Source organism: Egretta garzetta, unplaced genomic scaffold (genome assembly GCF_000687185.1).
Source record: "Egretta garzetta isolate BGI_Z169 unplaced genomic scaffold, ASM68718v1 scaffold38, whole genome shotgun sequence".
Classification (NCBI taxonomy): Eukaryota; Metazoa; Chordata; class Aves; order Pelecaniformes; family Ardeidae; genus Egretta; species Egretta garzetta.
Genome location: NW_009260667.1, coordinates 3,865,363 through 3,888,010, shown reverse-complemented (window position 1 = coordinate 3,888,010; position 22,648 = coordinate 3,865,363). Strand labels below are relative to the sequence as shown.

At 38.8% G+C, this 22,648-nt stretch overlaps 1 protein-coding gene across 1 annotated transcript in view; it reads right to left on the bottom strand.

The window, feature by feature from the left end:
• The window catches only part of EEA1 (early endosome antigen 1), a 107,934-nt gene that overhangs the window by 30,243 nt on the left and 55,043 nt on the right, over positions 1–22,648 (bottom strand). Inside the window, exons 6-16 of the mRNA XM_035901005.1 lie at positions 20,369–20,423; positions 20,163–20,228; positions 19,293–19,332; positions 18,332–18,439; positions 18,124–18,245; positions 16,325–16,480; positions 11,243–11,359; positions 6,092–6,430; positions 1,845–1,994; positions 730–849; positions 295–498 (exon numbers count right to left, since the gene is read on the bottom strand). Coding sequence (XP_035756898.1) covers positions 295–498; positions 730–849; positions 1,845–1,994; positions 6,092–6,430; positions 11,243–11,359; positions 16,325–16,480; positions 18,124–18,245; positions 18,332–18,439; positions 19,293–19,332; positions 20,163–20,228; positions 20,369–20,423 — 1,477 coding nt within the window. The remainder of the gene's footprint in view (positions 1–294; positions 499–729; positions 850–1,844; positions 1,995–6,091; positions 6,431–11,242; positions 11,360–16,324; positions 16,481–18,123; positions 18,246–18,331; positions 18,440–19,292; positions 19,333–20,162; positions 20,229–20,368; positions 20,424–22,648) is intronic.

The window sequence follows — 22,648 nt, the reverse complement described above, 5'->3', positions numbered from 1 at the left end:
AACCTCTTTTTAAGATAAGAGAAACAAACGCGTATATATATATCCAAAAATTACTTGCAAGAACATATTACTAGCATATGGAATTTGCTAATGCTAGGAATTCCTTCCCCTATGCTGATAGCAAGGAAGTCACCAAAACACAACTCCTGTGAAATTTACAGTAAGATCTTTAAAGTATCAAAGAAACAGCAAAGTACAGAAAAGATGAATGTCATATCTGATGAGGCAGGAAAACAGGAAACATGATTCAGTAATGAGAATGAGGGAAAAGAAACAAGTCTCTTGAGTTCTTACCTGTATTTGCAATGCATGGTTTTTCTCTTGTAGCTGGTTAAGAACTGCAGTTTCTCCTTCACCAGCTTGAATTTTTGCATATAAGTCCTCTCTTTCCTTTTCTAGCAAAGAGATGTTTTCTTTGCTTTTTTGAAGCAAAGCCTCAAGATTTTGAATTTTTTGGTCCTTATCTCCAATTTGTCGTAGTACTTGCTCCAAATCATTCTAGAAAATCGCATAATAGCTTCCTTAATTACAGGGGCCTTAGAAGTTATTCCTAATGCATAACATGTTGGATATATTTATTAAAACACTCTCTGTATATTCTGTTCTAGACTTACAAGTTAATTTATTGAAACTAGTGTAAGTCACGCAAGCCATTTTTACAGACAAAACATATTTAAACTAATGAAATCCTGAAATACACTTTCACATAAGGATACATAACTATGTTACCTGAGCTTCTCGTAGTTTTGCTGTAGTATTTTGCTGAAGTGTCTGCTGTTCCTGGTGCTGCTGTTTTGCCTTATCTAACTGATGCTGCAGTTCTGTGGAATTTGCCGCTTTCTCCTTCAGCTGAAAAAACCAACCAACCAACCAAAACAGACTAATGAGTGAACAAGCACCACTCAGTATGCCAGTAGTGCTCAGTGCTCATTCTAGAGCTAAACGATTTTACTCTTAACACGAATATTTGAAAACTGGTACAAAAATAAAAGTGTGTGATGCTAGTTAAGGAATCAAAATCTAACCAAAGCATTCATTACTATTAATAGGTGAGATTCTATATCACAAGCGAAAACTATAAAACAAGTATCGGACATACATGTATTTTAGCTCTCAAAAATCTAAAACGTAAGAGATTTTTAGTATGTTTTTTCCAACAGTTGTTAAGATGTAACATGACTGATAATACAGATACCTGTAAAACATTATTATTACTGTTATTAGCAGGTTTAGTAGCAACTTCAGTTTAGCAATCTCTCCACTTCTACACTGGTCAGGGCTTCGCAAATTAGCTACAGAAAAGCTTTAAAGCTTTGAAAACATACCACTCAGATATTTGGCCAATCCCCATACAGGCAGCAGAAAATCAGCAATATATACAAGATGCTCATTAAAACAAATAAAAGTTAATAAAAAAGGTGATTTCTGCCCATCCACCCCACACAGGTTATTAACTATCAATGACCTGCTGTGCCACGTTTACTTTTTCTTCTTGTAGGGCTTTATCCCACACAAGTATCTACACACAAAGGTTTACCCACATGAGCTTAGGTGCACCTAAGTCTGTCTTTCACAAGATCCTTAGACAAAGCTCCTAAGTTGAAAAAGCACATCTTTTGCTCCTCTGTAAAGCACCACGAACATCTGATAAGCGTTTAGTCTTACGGAACCTGTAATGCAAGTGGCATTTTGGCAGATTTGAACAATTTTACTGTAAGACTTCAACAGCATTAGTCAAATGAAATTCCCGTGAGGACAAACTTTATAAACCGCAACATCACAACAAGTGTATACAGGCTACTATTGGAACCAGAGCAAACCAGAGTCTCCATAAAAGCCCCTACCTGCTCTTCAGCCCGAGACAGTTTTAATTGCAGATCAGCCACCTGCTGCTCTTTGTCCATCAGCTTCTCACTAGACAGCTGTCTCTGTTCCTTGAGCCGCCCGTGTGCTTCCCCTAGCTGGCGCTCTGTTTCTAGAAGTTTACTGTGCAACTGCAAAAGAAAAAAAAAGTCATCCCTTTTTTTAGTCATTCATTAGCCAACAGCGCTGTATTTTAGACTCACTTTGTGCTACATTTACCCTGAGTTTTCATAACCCAGAGTAAAACGGCTACAGGAGCTCCTGAAGTCATGTATGTACAACATACACCTCAGAAACACAAATCGTGTTAAAGGACAGCATCAACTGCACAGGCAGGAACAAATATTCAAAAAAGTAGGTTGGAGCAACTGAGAAGCATCCTCATTTCTCTACAGAAGCCCTTCAATATGAGCTACAGGGATTTAACAGAAACAGCAAGAGGGAAATCCTTCAAAGGCACAAGGATGTTCACGTAAAATAGTGATGCTCAGAGCAATCTCATCTCACACAGCGCACACTGGGTAGATCCAGTGGCTGAAGCACCACGCCTTTACCTGCTCCGCTGGCTCCCCCAATATTACTGTTCTGCATTGCTAGACTAGTAAGAACATAATTTTTAGCTTGACCTGGCTACATCAATGGCATTCACTCTCTGCAGAGAAGAGACACATGAACCTTCAATGTAGGGGACACAGCAACTTTGGTGGCTTAGAGTCGGGCACCTCCCAGCAGCAGGCAGTATGTAGGGGAATGCACTCTTCCAGCTGGACATAAGCCTGATTCGTAATTTTTTCAGTCATCAAAACCAGTACTGCACCATCTTCAAAGTACAGGGATTTTTTTTTACTATTTACTGTTATAAAAAGCTCTCTCCATAAAATCAGCTGTTTTTCTATTTGAAACTGTCACTATAGGTCCTGGGTTACCTCCTCCCTAATTCCACATGAACGCACTCACGGATACACAGATGGACTTTCAACTCAATGCAAAAACAAGAGAATGGATCAGGCCTTGCAGCACAGCAAGAACTTTCTACAAGTATCAGAATGAATGAAGCTTGCTTCCTTATAAATTTATGTACAAGACCCTTGAAGCATTCACCTTTTAACTCCAGGTCCTCCCTTCAATATCCCTAAACCTTTCTCACACTTTCCTCAAATTCCTACTAATACCTAGGGAAAAGGCAGCACAATCTTGTTGCTCACTTGCTGACCGACTGGCTGCCTAGCGGGATAGAAAAAGGTGGATTTCTTCCCCCCAGGCACTGAGGAGGTGAGGCATGAACATGTCTCTCTCTTTTACTGCCTGTTTCCACAAAAATTTAACACTGAAGAACCTAATGCTGAAGACCTATGGGCCACCTATCAAAATCTGTCCAAAGTTACCAAACAATGCAAAAGTTACAGGAGATGGAGACAAGGAAACAAATGTGTCTATGCCTTATTTTCTTAGGAAACCAAGCTAAATTATTTGTTTATATGCCCACAACCACAAAAACTGTGACTGAAAAGCTTGGCATGTGGCCAAGATGCTGATTGCTAACTGTGACTGCACAGTTAAGAGAGAGGCAGGAGAAGAGGGAGGACAGGCTGAGGAAAGAGACCATCATCTCTCCTCCAGTCATCAAGAACATTTGTCTTTTTCTGCAGGAATCACTAACTTATTAACACTTCCTCCTCACTAAAAATATGAACAAGAGCTGGAGGAAAAAAATCTGATGAAGAAAGGGTGCAAGAAGGTAACTATTATAACTATTCATGGCTATGTTAATACTGTGAGACAATATTCGGAAAGGGGCAAATCAGCAAACAACATTTGACAAAAGCCACTTTTATTACAGGCACGGTTAAGTATTTTTGAAGGACTTTAAGACTGACTTTAAGTAAACAGAACCATAAAACCCAGGATTAACCTATGTTACAGAATACAAAAATCATTAAAAAAATTTAGACTTTCAAGGATACAATCAAGTAGATTCAAATTTTCTCAGCAATAACAACAGTATTTGTTAGCAATTAACATTTCTTCAGCACTGAAGGAGTCCACATTTTCTTATGTTATCCTCTTCCTATTGCTGTGCTAGAACGAACATTATCATCAAAGTTCCCTTCCTTCGTGAAGATCACTTTCTTCACGTTACCCAAATTCTAAAACATACAAACTTAACCAGACATGCATCTGTTCAAACAAATTTTGAGAAGATGGAAAGGATTCTTTGAAAACATGGTTTGACTAAACAACTACACATATACCTTCATAAGCAGCATTCATTTTGTCAACGTAATCTATTGACCTACTTGCATAAAAAGATAATTCCATTAACGTATTAAGAGAATAAATATAAGAAATTTAGTTTTTTCATGACAATAGTAACTGAACTCTTGTTTCGAGGGGGAGAGAGGAGACTGCACAGTTAAGAGAGAGGCAGGAGAAGAGGAGAGAGAAATTTAGTTTTTTCGTGACAATAGTAACTGTACTCTTGTTTCGAGGGGGAGAGAGGGAGAGAAGTTTCTTCTTGGCTTTAATTTTATTTTATGCCATGTATGAAGGGCTTTTTTTCCTCCACTGTTCTTTTACAATACAATTCTAAAACACATCCTGAAATCTAGCAGGATTAGGTTTTCTTGCTTAGACTGTCTTCCTTCCCAATGGTATCGCCAGAGAATGTGCGGTGCCTCCATTTCCTTTCATAGGAATTCATTCAGCAATGCATTATTCACCTTCTTCCTCCTTTATTTTCCCACCCCAAAAATCCTTCCCGAAAATGCCCCCTCAGGCTGAAGCTAGATTTCAGCTCAGCCTCTTGGCTGTGCTTCTGAAGTTTGCATACATGTTGCCTGGGCAGACTGAGGCAGTTTTACCAAGGGAGGATTCCTAAGCGGATAAATAATATAATTATCTCCCCTCCCCCTGACAGAAGACTGATGGGAGAAGAAAAGTCATTCTGGGGATGTAATACATACATAAATGAAGTTTTGCCAAGCCACAGTTCTTCCAAGATAAACTATACATGCACAGCTTGCAACTTAATCTATTTCAAACTTGACAAAGGGTTGAAAATTGAGAAGCACTCTAAAATGATAAACCTTTAGCAAGAGATTAAAATTAAGCACGTCATACTAACAAAAAAAAAAGATTATTTTTTCCATCTTAGGATGGGACATGATTCCTGATGCACAAATATTTCTCCAGTGTAACACATTACTCCCCAAGACACTAGATGAAACAAAGTTCTACCAGCCTCAAATTTCAGTATGCTCGATATTATATGAAAGTCCTGCTTCCGTAACTCATTGGACTCAGCAGAACAATATGTAAACAGTGGGGGGGATGTATGCTCTGGGTGTTCTTACAGCTACCAGCAACGCGAAGAGAAGGTGTTTGTGGAGAAACACAACAGAAGCAACATTAAGACTTCCCATTATCCCTGCTTTTCACACTAAGTATTCCCCACTGTATTCACTATTCAATTTTAAAGCGAATCAAGCATTGTTCAGTTCTCATGTAAAATGAAGACTCACTTTTCTCAAACTTCCTAAAGAGTAGTAAAATTACTACTAGAAGTGAAACTACTTCTGATACTCTACCTGAATTTGTTTTTCTCATAACCTGAATTCATTATAGCTTCAGCTACCTTATGAACCAGAAAAAATAACCTTGCTGACTTCTTAGGATTTCCCTATTACCATATTTGTCATGGAAACTCAATATTCTGTAGTTTTAAGAAGAGTTCCAGACAGAACAGACATAGTAAGATGTTTCCCTTTTAGAAAAAGGGGAATTACACTACAGATGATAGAGAGATGTTACATTAGCATTCCCAGAATAATGGGGAAAGGTGGTTATAATTGTAGATCTTGTGGAGTTTGATTGTGACACAGGGACTACAACCATTCTCATTTGCCCTTGACAAGAGTTTGGGCCTACTAAAAAGACTCAGACGTAACAACCAAATACCAAAGAATTTCTGCACTGCTACCACAGCCTCTTCTTTTTGCCTGTTCTTTTTTTTACTTCTCTAAGGGGAAGGGGCGATTGCATCTCATTCTCCGCAGTGTTAGGAACAATGCTTTATATTTATTTAAATACAAGTACTGGTTAGTTACTTCCCTTCCATAAGGAAATGCAAATGCATGAAAAATATGCATGCACAGATTAAAAAAACCCTAATGGGATGGTTTAAGGAACCATCCCAACAGGATGGTCTAGGAGGCTTGAGACACCTTACCTGACTGAGCTCGCTTTGGAGTTGCAGGCCATGCTGCTCTTTTTCCTCTCTTTGCTGCTGGAGCTGTTTACATTCTGCCTTGAGATGCTGGTACTTTGTCTCTACTTCAGACAACTCTTCTTTAAGTTTCTGGCTTGCTTCCCCCTTCTCACCTAGCTCTGTCTGTAATCTCTGTATCGAGGCTTCAGATGCAGACAGCTTTGCCTGAAGCTGTTGGCAGTCCAGGTCCTTCTGGTGAAAGTTTGCCAGCACGTTCTTCTTACTCACAGATACTTCATTGTGTTTTTCTTCTAGCTGGGTGTAGTCCTGTTCTTTCTTCAGCAGCTTCTCGGTCAGACTCTATGAAGAGAGTTACACAGCAATTCAACTGCATTTCTGCTTACAGCTGTTCAATGCATTATTCAAATTTCTCCTCAAGTGAGGATGCCGAACAGTGAAGAACTTGCTCAAAAGCATTATTAAAGGAAATGCAGACCTCTATTTTGTATTACACAAGTTAATTCTGGAGCCCATCCAGCACACAGTTTCAACTGGAAATGCTGTTTTTCATATACTCGCATAAATACACTTCCTCTTACTGAGATCACCACACAAACTCTACTTCTGTATCCTGAAGACTAACTTGCTTTCCCTGAGCATTCGAATTCTAAGTTATTACAACTGCATTTTCTTGGGGAAGAACTGAAATAGTAATTTGAGTTATTAGTATACAGAAAAAGTTTTCAAGTATCTCTGTCCTTCACAGAATTCTCTAAGCAACAACATTTGTGGTTTATTTCCTATCTAATCCTGTGCAGCTGGTCATTTTTAGAAGTATCCTAATTTTCCCCTGCCAATATACTTACAGCATGATCTGCTACAGAAATTACGGAAGGGAACCTATGAAAACTAATAAAATTTGTGGTGTTGATAAATCACAGAATAAAACACTCATGATTTAACCTTCATTTTCAAGATGATGTTTTTACATTTTAATTCGTAACATCTAAGTTCCTTGCATACAAATCAGCTCAAAGAGGATGGTTGCTTTGAGTTTGAAAACACTAAAAATTGGGATTCCTTAAAGGAAAGACACAAACATTGCTGAGCGTCAGATTTTTCTTACCACAGTAACAACAGGAAATACTGCAGGGTCTAAGGTCATACTATCAAATTTACATGCTGAGACAAATACTGAAAAAAAAATTATTTACAGATAATTTTCAGCTATTACCTAATGCTTTTTATCAAATTTCACAAACTAGTCAAAACTATATTCAGATAGAAATTACGTATCTTAATGGAAAAGATGTAATTCCAGAAAGTTTACGTTTTCCCCCAAGCTTTGCTGAGACACTAACTAGAATTTCAAGCAGGACAAAGAAGCCATGAGGACCATTTTGATTTTCCAGTGGCACTTTTTCAAGCACCAAAATACAGTTGCAGGGAGGCCCTGGTCATCATCCAACCCAGGTAATTCATTCCATCTTCTTGAAGTGCACCAGCAGGCTCCATTCATTGCACATCTTCGTGACATCTATCTCAGTGAGCATTACTATATGCTACTTTTAAATGCTTGTGTTCTTCCTGCAGTTTCAGCGACTACTGTATTCTCTAGCGACCCTTTCCATTAAAATACAGAAAATTAAAGAACACTCCTAGTATGTCAGCCTGAAAAAATGCCAACACTGAGGTCAGCCTTATGTATGGAAACATCAGATATTTCTGCAGCTTTGGAATAACACTGTTCCAAAGATAAGATAGTGCTGCAATTCTGGCTATGCAGGGCATCTTAAAAGCACACTTCTGTGCAGTATCTAGGGGTAAAACCTGTTTTGCCAGAAGAAGCAGCTGTAAAATTATTCAAATAAGTTGAACAGTTGAATGGTTTCGTTCTTTACAGATTTTAAGAAATGATGCCTATATTGGTCATTATAAACCATAAACAGACACTTCTATTTTACAATTGTGATAAAATAAACAGAAGAATCTACAAAAATAAGTTAGGAAACAATCTTGCAAATGACAACTCTAGCAGTCCAGCCACCCATGTGAGAACAAATATAACTAGTGCCCTACATGTCCATTTAAAAAAATATATACTTTCTAAAGCATACAACTTAGCCAAAAATTCTAGCTCAAGACTAAAGTTTGGCTATTGAATTCTAGCCCTGAAGTACTATATTTTGAAATATTTCTTGAAAAATAAAACAACTTGTTGCTGCTACAGGTATGCAGAAGCTTTTACATATGCATATATGAAATGCACTAATAGAGTACATAAGGAACGTACTGAAATCAGATGTCATCTTTATCCTCCTGAAGACAGTGGCAAGGCTCCCACTGCTTTTAGAAAAGGCTTCGCCCTCAGAATGTAAAATAAAGTTGCAATTCCCTTTTCATTAAAGAGAAACAGCTAGGCAGGATCATTATCATCCATGCTGAATCTTGTTCCTGAAATACCAACACACTGCAGCACCTTTTTTGTCATAGCTGGGCAAGTTAGAGCTACAGTATTAATATTACTACTACTTCATAACTAGATCCACATGTCACATGCAGCACTGCTATGACCTACTTTGTGAAGAGTTAGTGCAGGGCACTAACTTAAATTTTCAAGTAAAGTGGCGGGAGTGGGGAGAAGAAGCAGTTGACGTCTTGAAGCAGACTGAGACTCTGGGAAACTTTCAGGAATGCTATGCAAAACAAAAAAGAAGCAAAGCCTCTTCACCATCACCTCACAAGCTATTCAAAGGACAGCCACAATCAGCAGCTACATGGGGTTGGAGATGCTGGTCCACGTGCTGTGCTACTCTTCTCTTTTCCTCCCTGATCTGATGAGTGATACAACAATAAATATCAGTGTTTAAAGTCACTGCCCCTGACAGCTGAACACCCTCTGCAGTCATGAATGGCCGGGCAGAGCCACAAAGAGCTGCTGCTGCTGCTTTCATGAGAGAAGAGCTGGGTTTACCCGACAGCCTGCTACCAAGCTGGGTTTGCCTGACAGCTGGCTACCTCTGTGCATGACTGAAGCCCAGGAGCAGACTCGAGGCCCCAGAGCTGCCAAGCTATGGTCATTCAGGTTAACATCAATGGGCCCAGCAGTGTCTCCTATCTGGACGCATGTGCCAGCTGCATCCCAGGTATAGAAAAGGACATGTGGGCACACAGCAGCCACCTCTCTTCCCCAAGCCTTGATTTCCACAGAAAAGAAAGAGGGAATGACAGTATGTTCCAGCACTCAACAAAGAGCCCTGAGCCTTCAAAGATCACAAGATACAAGGGGGTACACTACACTGACCCCTTCTTTTATAACTGCTCCATGGAAAAAAACATGTAATACATGTTAGCAGTGACAGTGGCCAGATATTAAAGAACAAACTGTGGTCACTGTCCGAATTTCAGAATAGTTACATCGCAAGACAGGTTGGAAACTAAGCATTCTTTCCTGTAGATAATGCATCACAATTTTCCTAAAATAAAACAAACAAAAAACCCACATGCAATGGGTTTGGAATTACAAGTCTTACACTTCAGGGAATACACTGGTTTTTCACACATTAGGTCTCTTCTGGACTACAGGCCATTACTGGCCTTTGCAAGGCAAGCCAAGCCCCATAATTACAGTGCTTTATAAATGAAGGAAAAGGCAGTCCCTGCTGATCTCAGAGAACTGATCTTATCTACTTGTCATCTGCTCTTCTCAGTATAGCTCCTGAAAATATAAGAAACAGCTTGCTTGCTTGAGGTTGTACATGAGCTTGAAAACCTCTGCGTCAATGCACAGAAATATCTTCCCACATTGCAATGGAATTATAAATGGAGGTACATAGCAAATTGCAATATATTCTATTCTGCATTAATGGCTCCTCCCCTGTCCCAGGCAGCTTCTTCAAGGAGTGCACACTGTTCAAAGACAGAGCAATTTCTGTTCTTTGGGAAGCTAGTCTTTCCTTTTCCAAATCTAGGTCCAAGTCCTCCAGGGCCAAGATTCCTTGGCTAGCAATAACATGCTTATGGATATTCGCCTTTCAAAAAGCTGCATAAAGAGGTGACCAAACTGCTTTAAGTCACTGAAACTGAAAAGAGGAAAAGTAACTCGCTGCCACTTCTCTTCTTATTATTCCTCAAGTGGTGTTTGGCATTAACCTGACATAGCAGGGGACTCTCTCTTAAAGTATGGTTATCTCATGCATCAATCTGTTTCACTCCACATTGTTAATGGAATAGCAATATATTCAGGCAAGGGCCGTATACTGTATAGCAATAATTTTGCCAAAAGCTTGTTGGTGGTCTGTGAAAAAGTGCCTGCACCTAATTTAATGAGCCAAAACAAGAGTCATCCTACTAAAGGCAAGTTTAATTTACCAAATTTTAAGTGCACCTTCTTACATTCTTTCCAAATGCTGCTTTAATATGATTACATTAAATACACACTGTTTGGTCTCTGTCCTTTCCTGTTTTCTGAGATTGACAAGGTTGCTGGTAAATACACATATGTAACCTGTACAGTTCATATACAGTGCTATATATACACGCAACAAAAAGTAGCATGCATCTTTCTCCTTGTCTCCTTTACTCCTTACCTCCGTTTATTACTCCACAACACATGCTTTCTTAATGCAAATACAAAACACAGCAAGCTCAAAGGGCTTTGATAAAAGCTCTCAAGGAATACTTATAAGCTGAGAATCTTCTGGAGTTTATTTCAGTTTTATCAGGGTCACGAATGGTAGAAAAGGCCAGAAAGTATGACAGGAGTGCAATCTACAAGCTAAGAAACTGTAAAGCCAAAGAAAAGAGCTCAAAATGTCTTCTGAATTATGATTTTTAGGCAAACATTGTAATATTTCAAAGGGTACTGCTTTTTTCTTTTAATGTGTGAGATGGCAATACTGCTTAGTAATAGGTAAGCATAAACTGCAGCAATTAGAAATCTGCAATCCTAACACTGAGGATTTCAGTTCTAACATACTGATGATCATTAAAATATAGTGGTTGCTTGTACATTACAATATCCTTCATGTTAAGCAAAATGGCAAAGGAATTCTCAACTTCTGCAACACCAAGAAGTGTTTTGTAACAGTCTTCAGCACTTCCCAAGGCAATGTGTGATGTGCTTCCATTTTAATGTGAACTGACAGGCATAGGAAATAACAGCGTTCTCACCTGGTTTTTCTGTTCTAGCTCTTTGACTGAACTTTGAAGTTTTTGCAGCTCCTGAACGTACACAGCTACCTCCTGAGGTCCTTTGGCAAGTTCAGCTCTTAGATGGTTAATGGTAGCCTGAACAGACAAACAGAAAAATCCACATTTAAAACAAAGCTTTGCATGTGTCACCTGAAGAAAAGCAAGATGTCTGGTAGCAAAATAAAAAGCATCTTGTATATAAATAAACAGCTTAAGAAAAAAATCACCTGCAAACTCATCTCAGAGCACCGTCAGCTACAGAAGTACCACTGGGCATAGTTTCCCAGCTAAGATTCATTCATGTCCTATTTCAGAAGACATAAATTTATCCCAGTCCAATAGTAAATGCCAAGTTGAGCCCAAAACTGATGAAAATCACAACAGATTATCCATTAATCATTATCACAGTCCTAGCTCAAGGTGAAACCCTCCCAAGTCATCGCAATTACACAGCCAAAAGCTTTGCCTCTCTGGTAAGGGAAATGTACTGGAAAAGGCACTAGAAGTGAGTCTGGCATCTGATACAAACTTGGTGCGTGACTTTTGGATGCATCAACCCTGCAGGTCAGCATAATCAGAGTAACAATACTACCCCATTAAACAGGATTGATACAAACCAGAACATACAAATAACTGTACAGTATTTGAATACAGTAGTGAAAGCAAACAAGAAAAGCACTTTAGATGGGTAACAATGGCTGCCCTAAAGCACGCTGTGTGTGAACACACTCACTTTGAATAGACTATATAATAGTGACCTTTTTAAAGAAGTTTCCTTTCCTATTGTTCTCATAACCACAGACTTCAGCACAAAGGTATAAATCCTGAATTCAAGAATGAACTAAAGCAGTAGAACAGAAGTAGCAGACAATAAACATACTATTTACAACCTCCCTACAGAAAAAGGAAGACCAAAGAGAACATATGAACCCAGTATACGTCTACAAAGCGTTATTAATTCTGACTTTCTGTAATGCCATGCTTATAAGGCAGTTTTGTCACAGAGCTGTTAGCTAAAACACATCCTGGGATCTGTCTTTGGCAGACAAATATTCCTGGATGTTCTCAGAGTATGGATATTTCACTACTGAGAGAATATAATACAGAAAATGTGCAGAAGCTCACTAAGGACACCACTGCAGCCTTTCAAACTAGAATTGTAATTTATATGCATAAAGATACAGTTCTCTCATTCACAATCCAATAAGCCATCCCACATTTCATTCTTAACATGGAAATAGATCGTGGATGGATATTCTTTCCTGATATTGTCTGCCTGATGTGTCTGTATGATTAAGCAAATGGGTATGCACCTGTTTTAACAACCTCTTGAAATTATCTTGATACAACAGAAATCTACTATAAGAATAAAAAGCTTTCAGAAAATTTACCTCAAATTTAAGTGTCTCCATTAGAAAGCAGAAAAAACAAAATGGATGGATGAAAGATGGAAACAAGCAGTCACAAAAGCTGTTAGTAGACACACTTCCTCAAATTTATTTTCAAATATCCCAGTGGTTTTAATGCCTTTGCTTAGTGGGGAAAAAAAAAAAAAACAAACCAACAGTCCTGGGTTTATTATATATAACCATAATTTAATCTACTAATCTTGTTTAATTCTGTGGGCACTCAACTTAACAATGAAGTCTAGGCCCTGTATTTTATGAAGATTTGTCAGATACTGAAACAAATCCCAATCTGCAGAGATTCACAGAAGTGCTTAGCTCCACAGCACTGCAGCTGTTTTCACAATGTGTTTACTATGCAGGAGTCACTATAGTGAAAAACTAAACATGGAAGGAGTAGCTCAGAATGAACATTCATCTGAGAGACCTAGACACCAGAGTTTCAGGTGCAACTCTGAAATAAGGCATAACACCCAACAAAAAAAAAAAAGAAAAGAAAACAATGAAGACATTTAGGTGACAATTGCAGAGCTATACAGAACACGTTTTCTCTCTCCTGCAGCATTTGAAGATGCTCATATAGGGTTTAAGACAATCTTTGTTATTCTCTTCACTCAGGCCATAAATGTAACTTGTTTTAAAGAAGTCTCACTTTGGAAACCAGTATTAATATATGTATCCTCAGTCAGCCCAGCAAAATAGCCAAGGATGGTGTAAGAACCACTTTACTCTTTCAGCCCTTGAGGTGGTCTTAAAGATCAAAGCTGAGATGTAACATTGCCAAACTTCTATGGCCAGAATGAAGGACTTCAAGGAAGGACTTCCATTTCTTGTTTTGTTATGGCTAACACTTTTCACAGTTGTGGTTTTTTAAGAAAAGTAGAAAAGTTTTCACCACTGTGAGTAATTTTTATGTTTTTAAAAAGTCTGATCTGTCATTTTGTATTGACAGAAAAGCTTTTATTTTGAACACATCTTGGGCTATTGTTGCATATGTTGGAATTAAGCTGAGAAGACAGCAACACTTCTGAGAAGAACCAGACTGCCACTGCTTACCATGTTCTGCCACGTAGCAGCTTGGTCTTCTCTGGTTCAGCCTACATACTGATAATACTACACAGACATTTGATATTATTATAATTGCTGCAATGTATTTTATAATCCTTCCATACATCTAAGACTTCTGATATGAACGCATAGTAACAGCTAGGGGCATCATCCAGCCTTCTTCCCCATCTGCTGTTACATCCAGGAGGACTGAAAAAACCTTCTTCATTTGTCTTTTTTCCTGTTAAAGGCTGCACTTTAAAACTAAATTTTAAAACAGCTAGTTATGTCATAACTTAAACATACCTAACTTGGGGGAACGGGAGCAATTCATCCTTCTGTGAGAACATTTTAAGATGAAAGTTTTGTTACACCCATGTCACTGTGTCATTTTATCTTCACATGAAGACTAAATATCCAAAACCACAAAATACTACAGAGGCAGTACTTTGAAATGAAATTTAAATTCTGCAGCATAGTTATGGGATCTCACAGTTAAAACCAAATTACAATTATGCAGCAACTTACATGGCCACATAACCACATTATAGCCGTAATTCCAACTGTGATATTCCTTTTTTCATGTGTGATGAAGCTCTTGGCATACATAATTTTAACTTGAAAACAATGGTAGATTCATGTTTAGTACAATACTGTACCCTTGCACAGTTCCTGGAGATCAACATATCTCTTGCAGGGGAAGACAGGCGGGAAAGCCCTGAGGAGTTTAGTATAATGCCAGGCAGTGCTTCTCTAAAGCTCTGCAGTGCAAATGAAGAAATAGAAAGTTAAAAAACTGCAGTTCTGAAATCTAGGGCACATGAAACCCCAGAATAACAAGATGTCAGGAATCCTTCACATCCACAAACCTCATCAGGACGGAGGATACTAGGAATCCTACAGAAATTCTAGGTGTTCCCTCATGTAAGCTGGGGAATTCTGCAAAGACCCCACTTCACTAGGGACCACAGCTCTGCATTGACAAGTTTTACTGGCATTGCTGCGTTGGTGGGGGACAATAGAAAAGGGGGAGGGCAAAATTAAAAGGTCTCAAACACAGCTGGCAGTTTTCAGTGAAGGTCTTTACACTGTCAAGTCATCCATCTGTGAAACTATACCAACCAACCCACTAGTAAGAGGCACCAACACCCAGCAAGAGAATTCTTCTGCAGGCATGGATTCACCAACTCCTCAGCAGAATAAATGATATGTTAGACGAAAGCCTTTTGGGTGATACTGTATTTTTATTAGGATTTCTTTCCATTATCTCTGTCGGAGATTTCCCTCACTGTCATGGTAACCAACATCAAACAGGCTTTAGCCAGGAGGGATCTAAGACAGTTTGAGGAGTAAGCTTCCCTCTTAAAAATCCAAGTCAGAGCTGTTATATCCCTTTTTCTCCACTTTACATGGAAGTGGAAGTGCTCACTGGCAGGAAAGGAGAGGAACCACACCCAAGAAAACCGAGTATTTGCTCTTGGAGAGGCAATTAGTTTTGCTTCCTTAAACACAGGGTTATCATCAGTTCTGTATGTTTTCAAATCTCCCATCAGCAATTTAAAGCTTCTCCTACTGACTCAGCCAAAGCACAGGCCAGCCTTCACAAAGTACTTCCGAAGAAACTAGCATATTCTGCAACTCAAGTAGACAGTGAGGTCTCTTTTAAATGGGATAAATTAAAAATCTTCAAATCCAGAAAAAATGTTAAAAAAAAAAAAAAGCAACTAACATGAGAAGAACAGATTTAACAGATTTTAGTTTCTACTTTAGACTACAACACCAAAAAGAGGAAAATTAAGGTGCTGTTGCCTGGAAACAGATTACAGGTGACATCCCGACATCTTGACCTTAAGATGTGGTGAGGCCTGGCAGTCACTCACTTTCTGCTCTGGTGGATAACAGGAGACACTTGGAGGCCATTATGCAGTGGACTGGGTGGGGGGGGGTGGGATGTATGCAGAACAGATTTGTACCTTACAGACAAAATATTCCTATAATAAATAATAGGTGTAATAAGGCTTCTCATTTGACAGTAAAAACTAGAAGAAACAAAAACGAAAACCTGTTTACAATATCCACTGAGATTTTTAGATCTTGTGTAAGTTCAAGAATCAAATGTCCTATAAGAATACTGAAATTATCTACTTTGTATTAATAATTTCTTTTTATATATTTCAATGCTCTAGCATCAGATACATCAACTCAAATATTAACCAAAACCACTGTTTTCAGTAACAACTGTTTTTACCCGTATGTAGCTCAATAAGGGAAACAAGTCTTTGAATCACACAGATATTGCTTTATTTCTCTCTCCGGATAGAAAGAGCACAACTCTGCCAGGTGGCTTTTTCAGAAAAAAAGAGCCATTGGGGTCTTGTTATAACTTTTTAAGTCAAGGAAAGGTTTTGCAAGGAAAAGCATGGGAGCTTTTGGAGGGTAGATATTGACAGAATTGCGCAACTTACTGTAATGAAGAAACATGTCTATTATTTAAGTTAGAATATTTGGTTAAGAAAGAGGTTTTTTCATTATGATGGATTAGTATTTTCCATTTTCTTATGAAAATCATGGCAAAGCTCACACACACATCTCTGGGTATGACTATTACCTCCGAGTTAGCTTGCTCTGCCTGCAAGTGCTTGCACTCATCTTTCAGTTTTTCAGATTCTCTCTCACGTTCCAGCGTCATTTTGTCCATCAGCGTCTGAACTTGGACCAGCTCCTTTTTCAGGACAGCCACATCTTCCACACCAGGCCTTTGTAGCTGAAAAGTAAAAGAGTAGCAATGAGCAACGTGCTGTTTGCAGACATGCTTCCAGTGTCAATGTCATCTCTATAAATCTTTCAAATCATCAATTTGTAGACAACGTGACATATGCGATATTATAGAAAAAGAGAAAAAAAAAGAAAAAACCCTAAGAAACAAAAAACAAACAAACCCAAACTCACAGAAAAGTATATATCATTCCCAAAGGAAACTGGATTTAATGGCTGGTTGACAGTTCTTACCTACTAAACTTTGAATTTGTTGATTGATTTCAACCAAATCTGACAAATGGGATAAGGTCTCAAAGATTAAATTTCTGTAATTTTCATGTAGGTAGATGGCTAGGTACAGGAAGGAGACGTTCCCTGGGGAAAAGCACTAAAGTGACAGGGAATCCATGCAAGAAATTTATCTGAAGTCCCAATTTCCTGAGAAGTAGGCTGCATTGACTCCACTACTCTACAGAAGGGATTACTATATATACTTTCCTGCTGCAGCACTCACAAGCCCCACTCAGGACTGAGACAGACAACAACCCAGTACTACACAGTCTTTATAATGATACTGCCTCTGTCTTCAAGAACTATTTCAGAAAACAAGAACATACAGCTGAAGGAAACTTCTTGAAGGAACCGTCAGGCATGCCTCATACCAGACCCATAGGTAAAATCTGTTGGTAATTATGTCTAAAGTACCATGACATCCCTCAAAGCGAAAAGCTATGGAGGGAAAAGGGAGGGGAAAGGCAATACTGGGCACTGGATAAAGTAGAGAAAAGGAAGTGCTGGCATCTAGAAGAGAAAAGGTACAGGAAAAGGGTAAGGATGCAGAAAGAGAAAGGAACACAAGAAACAACTAAACAGACAGAGAGGAAGGGATAGGTCCAGTGGTTAGGCAGGACCAAGAGGGAGTCATGAGCCCTTCACGGGGGGATAAACAAGTCCTACTTTCCTCCAGCATCTTAGCAGTGTTTGAGTGTGAGAAGCTAGGAAGTCTCCTTCACTACTGCTTCAGAAGAGGCACAACTGCCGAGTGACCGGGATTGCTCCCTGGAGCCATGACTGTCTATTAAAAGTCACCAGGACCCAAAATCCTGGAATACACACACGTTGGTATTATCAGCCAAGTGCAAGAGGGACAACATTAACATAGGAATGGCGATGACAGCTGCCAGCCTTTCACCCACCATGTCACAAAACACCTCTCTGAGCACTTCTCCTGAATGCAGCCATCCGGGGACAGTCAGAGCATAACACCTCATGGAAAAAGGGTGATCTAAAGACAGCTGTGGAAGTCAGCAATGGCATGCTCCAAGTACAGGCCTACAAAGTACATCTAGATGTGTAATACCCTGCAAAATTGCTGAAGGGTAGAGCATCAAACAAGCAGACTATAATGTAATGTAGGGTCAATTTTAATACATAAGTCAGAAACAACATATATTTCCTCACTGGAAAAACACTGAAAACGTAGGTCAGGGAAACAGATCAGAAACAATGGTGTTCTGAACTTTTTCAGCCCACAAGCACACATCTCCAAGTTCAACAGAGTTTGACTGCTTTAAAGCTGCATTTGCAAGCATTTAAGTACACCCCTCTCTTGACCTGAAAATAACAAAAACATTAGTGTGATGTGAATACCAGCTCTGTCTTTAAGTCTTCCACTGTACTTCTCTCCTTCTGCAGTTCTTGTGTCAGGTTTGTCACTTTCTGTTCTGCACCTTCCCGAAGGCCGATTTCTTCATCGTACTTTGATTTAAGATCTAGTAAGAAGGAAGCTGAATAAATGATCGCTTGCACAAGCTGCACAAGTAGAGAACAGAATCAGACCTCATGTTAATATACTTACCCACAATTTCAGTGGCCAGTTGTGCTGCTTTTTGCTCAAATAAGTCTTTCATTTGCTTAATGTTAAAATTTTCTACTTGGATCTCTTCTAGTTGCCGTTCTAATGATTCTATTTCCATAAAAAGAACAGTATTATTTTCTGGAAGAGCTAGGACAATGCAGTTACTCATGCCCATAATGAACCACAGCACGTAAATAAGCAATCCAAATTTCACTTAACATCCAATTAGCTTAGCAAAGTGACCATCTTTACAAAGTTAAATATCTACAAGCATGATACTGGAACCTGTCACTAGTCCAGTACTCTGCAGGATTAAGCACTTATTGGTTTTCACAGGTCACAAATAGCCCTTCAGATCACTGCAACATGCTACTGCACTGTGATTAAAAGCTCTTTAATCATGATCAGTCAGATACTTTATGTGCACACAAGGAAAATTTTATTCCATGAGTGCCTCATGGAGAAAAACACAGAGCAAAAATTCTTAGTCTGTCTGCAAAGCAAAAAAAAAACCAAACAAAAAAAATCATTGTTTTCTTTGCTAGCAATGGGTACAGAAAAACATTAAATAAAACCAGCACTGACAAATGCTATAGTTTAAATATCAACAATCACTGTCTTTCGCAGCAATGGACTTGTGCTGAATGCTTGAGTATATGAAATGATTAAAAACACATTCAAAACTACTCATGAGAACTGCTTTCAGAGTCAGGAGAACTCCTGTCTCACTTCTAGAAACGACGAACCCCGAGCCTCTGGAACATTTCCCCAGACTACAGAGATCAAGGGCTATCTATCTTAAGCACTTACAATGAACTTTTTTTCCAGTAATTGTACCATTTCAGCTTTCTAGGTCTTTAATTGACCAAAAGTGCATTTTCATAAACCTAAAAGCTACAGTGAAAAAAAATTCAGAAATTCCAGAAAATTGCAGAAATAAATATAATAAAATGTTAGCCACCTGTAGATGTAGCTGTTGTCAATCCATCAGACTTAGAATCCTTAAGAAAACAGAATAAATGCATCATTAGACAGTAGGAATAAAAACTACTGCTTCCAAAGTTCATCCCATTTTTGGAAAAGACAGGGAAATAAAGACTTCTGCACTCAAATACCACACAGCAGTATAAAAATACCCGATTTCAAACAGTTATATCTGGAAGATGGGAGAATGCCAAGATGAATTTCCATTTCACATATCACTACACTATCAGGCTTCCAGACTTGCAAGACTCCAGTAACAATCCCCTCCCCCTCCCTTTCCTCAATATTGAAATCTGCCCGAAAAACAGAGGTTACAGACATCAATACATTCTGAGAAGGCATTCTGTCCAAAAGCAATTTCTGAGGTTTGTAACAATCCAGTATCTAAGTAGCTCATAGTAAGAAAAGAAGTGAGAGCTTCCTTAGGGCACAACACCCACAATTTGCCTTGCCTTGTTTGTTCAGTTCGTTCATCTGTGAAATCACACTACTGTTGTCCAGAAGTTCTTACAAGAAAGACCCCATCGCCCTTTCTCGTAACAGATGAAACACCATATTCAATTTATTTTCTCTAATAAACTGAGTTCTGAATAAGCCCAACAGAAGGAAAAGTCTGAACTGGACTTGTAGTGAGTACTATGAAAGAATCATTATCTGCTCTGACTTTGTTCTTCAGGTATATATATACAGTTACATTGTGGAGAGATAACTAGCTTTGTTTTCAAGAACATGTCAATATTCAAATTATGGAACTAACTAAATCAGGCCACGTGCCTTACAAAAAAGGTATTAATCTTCAATGTCAATGCTGATGATAAACCTGCTTCAAGTATTTTAAAGCAATTACTTGCTGCCGCTGCCCCTGCAATTTCTCTAGTTCTTTCTTCAGCTCTTCTGAATACCACCTCTCCTCCTAGGGAAAAACAAACAAACAAAAAAAAAAAAAAAAAAAGGAGATGGGGGAGAGAGAACTGTAAATTTGGTTGCTTAAGACAGTGGAACACTTTGCAATTTGAAACAAAAAAAAAAAGTGCAAGTAAAATACATTCCAACCTTCAGTGAAGCTTGCAAGTCTTGGACTTCTTGTCGGAGCAGTGATACTTCATCTCTGAATAAATATATCCATGGAGTGGAGAAAATGAATACGCAGTGGTTATATTTTGTCTATTACACACAGGTTATAACGTGTATTAAATAACTGGAGTGACAGCCAGGTACTACATAAATATAACTTGCATAATTATAAATAGTTATTTTTGGATTTTTTGAAACTTGAAACAAAACAGATTCATAGATACTTATTAGTTCACTTCGCACATCACTTGAAAAGTGCTAAACTTATTAACTGGATAAGCAAAGAAATAGATATGCAAAAAGTCTCAAGAAAACAGAATGTAAATCTAAATCAGTGCATCAGCGCAACCACATGAGTTCAGAATGGCAAAGCTGTGCATTGGGACCTTTAACTGCTTTGCATGCCTTTTTATGAAAAGAGCAGGTCTATTCTCCTTCACTTTCCACATCATGTAAAGAAACGCCACTAAGAGACAGCACACTATCTGACTCCTTTTGAGATCTGTAGTTACGTAATTTTCCTCCACACAGCAATTCAGTATGCTCCACAGATACACTCACTTAATGGTCCGAATGTTTAAAGCCTTGAGATTTTAAATTCTCAAACTTCATGCTCAAGCCTCCAGCCATGCAAGAACCCAAGATCTAAGACTAAAATTGTCACTAATTGATTTAGACAGCACCCTCCTAAATCGCAGGTCTCCTACAGAATTGCACAACTATACATACAAGAATAATGTTGCATTACTGAGACACAGCCACTCCAAATGTAGAATACACAGGTCATTAAAATAATGCAAACATATCCTTTCTTATTGTTTGTACAGTGGCAACACGGAGGAGTACATGGAATATATGTGTGGGGGTGCCAATGCCAACAAATTCTCTCAGTTTTATACCATACAATTTTATTGCTGCTGTGCTGCATTATCCCCTCCTCCACAGATGTTCTTTTAAATTACCTCAGGAGAAAAAAAAAAACAAAAAAACACTCAGGCAAGCTATTCTTTAGCTAAACTGGGAAGGAATAGATTCAACCTACATTAGCGTATTAACATCAGGTCAGGGTCATCAAAAAGCAAGTGAAACACATGCACTTGAACCAGTGAAGCAAGAACTCCAAGGTGGACCAATTTTAATGCAAAACAAACACAAGATATTGGGAGGCTGATTTTTTTCAGAGGAAGAGTCTTCTGCTATTTACACATTATTCTGCCTGTGTGATACATTCACTGGAGGTTTGCAAATACAATTTTACTGAGACAGGTGTAGCTGTAATCCAAAACCCATACATTGGTTGTGGGTGGAGAAGAGGGAGCAGCTTTCCCACCAGTCTAAATAAGTAGATGAGCTAATATTCACACCTAAGATTATAAATGAAATCTCAGGCAGGTGGAACAGTTCACTACATTGACATTGGGCCTAAACACATACCAGATCTGCAATACTAAAGCATTTAAGATGTTCTGGTCTTCATGGCAGATAAAAGCTGTATAAAAATAGCTTTGTAATAGAGGTGAAGGAGGAAGGGAGGAGAAGGGGAAGAGAGAGTTTGTAATGTAAGGACCCTTCTACAGTAGTTGCCTTGATATTCCAAACAGTTTTGCTTGACAGTTTCAAGATGAAACCTAAATTCAGTTTAACTAACTAGTGGAAAATGAAGGGGGCGGGGGGGAGGGGGTGCGGAGGGAGGAGTGTAAGGGATCACTCTAGACACTGTAACTTTCTTTTTCTTACTGACATCCAAATCCTCACCAAATCTCCCTTCCTGCTAGGGCTTTTACAATCCCTTCCTCCTCTCAGCACATATCCTCAGCCTCACCATCTGGCAAATTCTTACTACCTTTTCCTTATGCTCCACTCCATTCCCCCCTGTAATGCCGGTGCATCCATCCTAGCACCGAGTACCAACGGCCTCGATAAATCGCACTGGGGAGAGTTACAGATTTACTCCTGGCACTTCATTATGGTGGTTTATTGGGAGGGTAGGGTGAAGAGAACAAAATGTAATTCCTAGTACGTAGCTTTTTCATTGACTAAATAAGGAACTTCACCTCCCAATCTTGATCTTATGAATTACATGTAAACTTCACTCCTAGATCACTAACAGAGTGGCTCCCTGATGCAGGCTGCAGTATTTCTTTAACGCGGTATTCCAAGTCTTGGAAAAACATGTTTATGTAGAATGAGAGTTTTCTCAAGCAAACACGCAACTGAGAAACATTAAAGAATGCCACACTAATAGGAAGAAATAGCTCA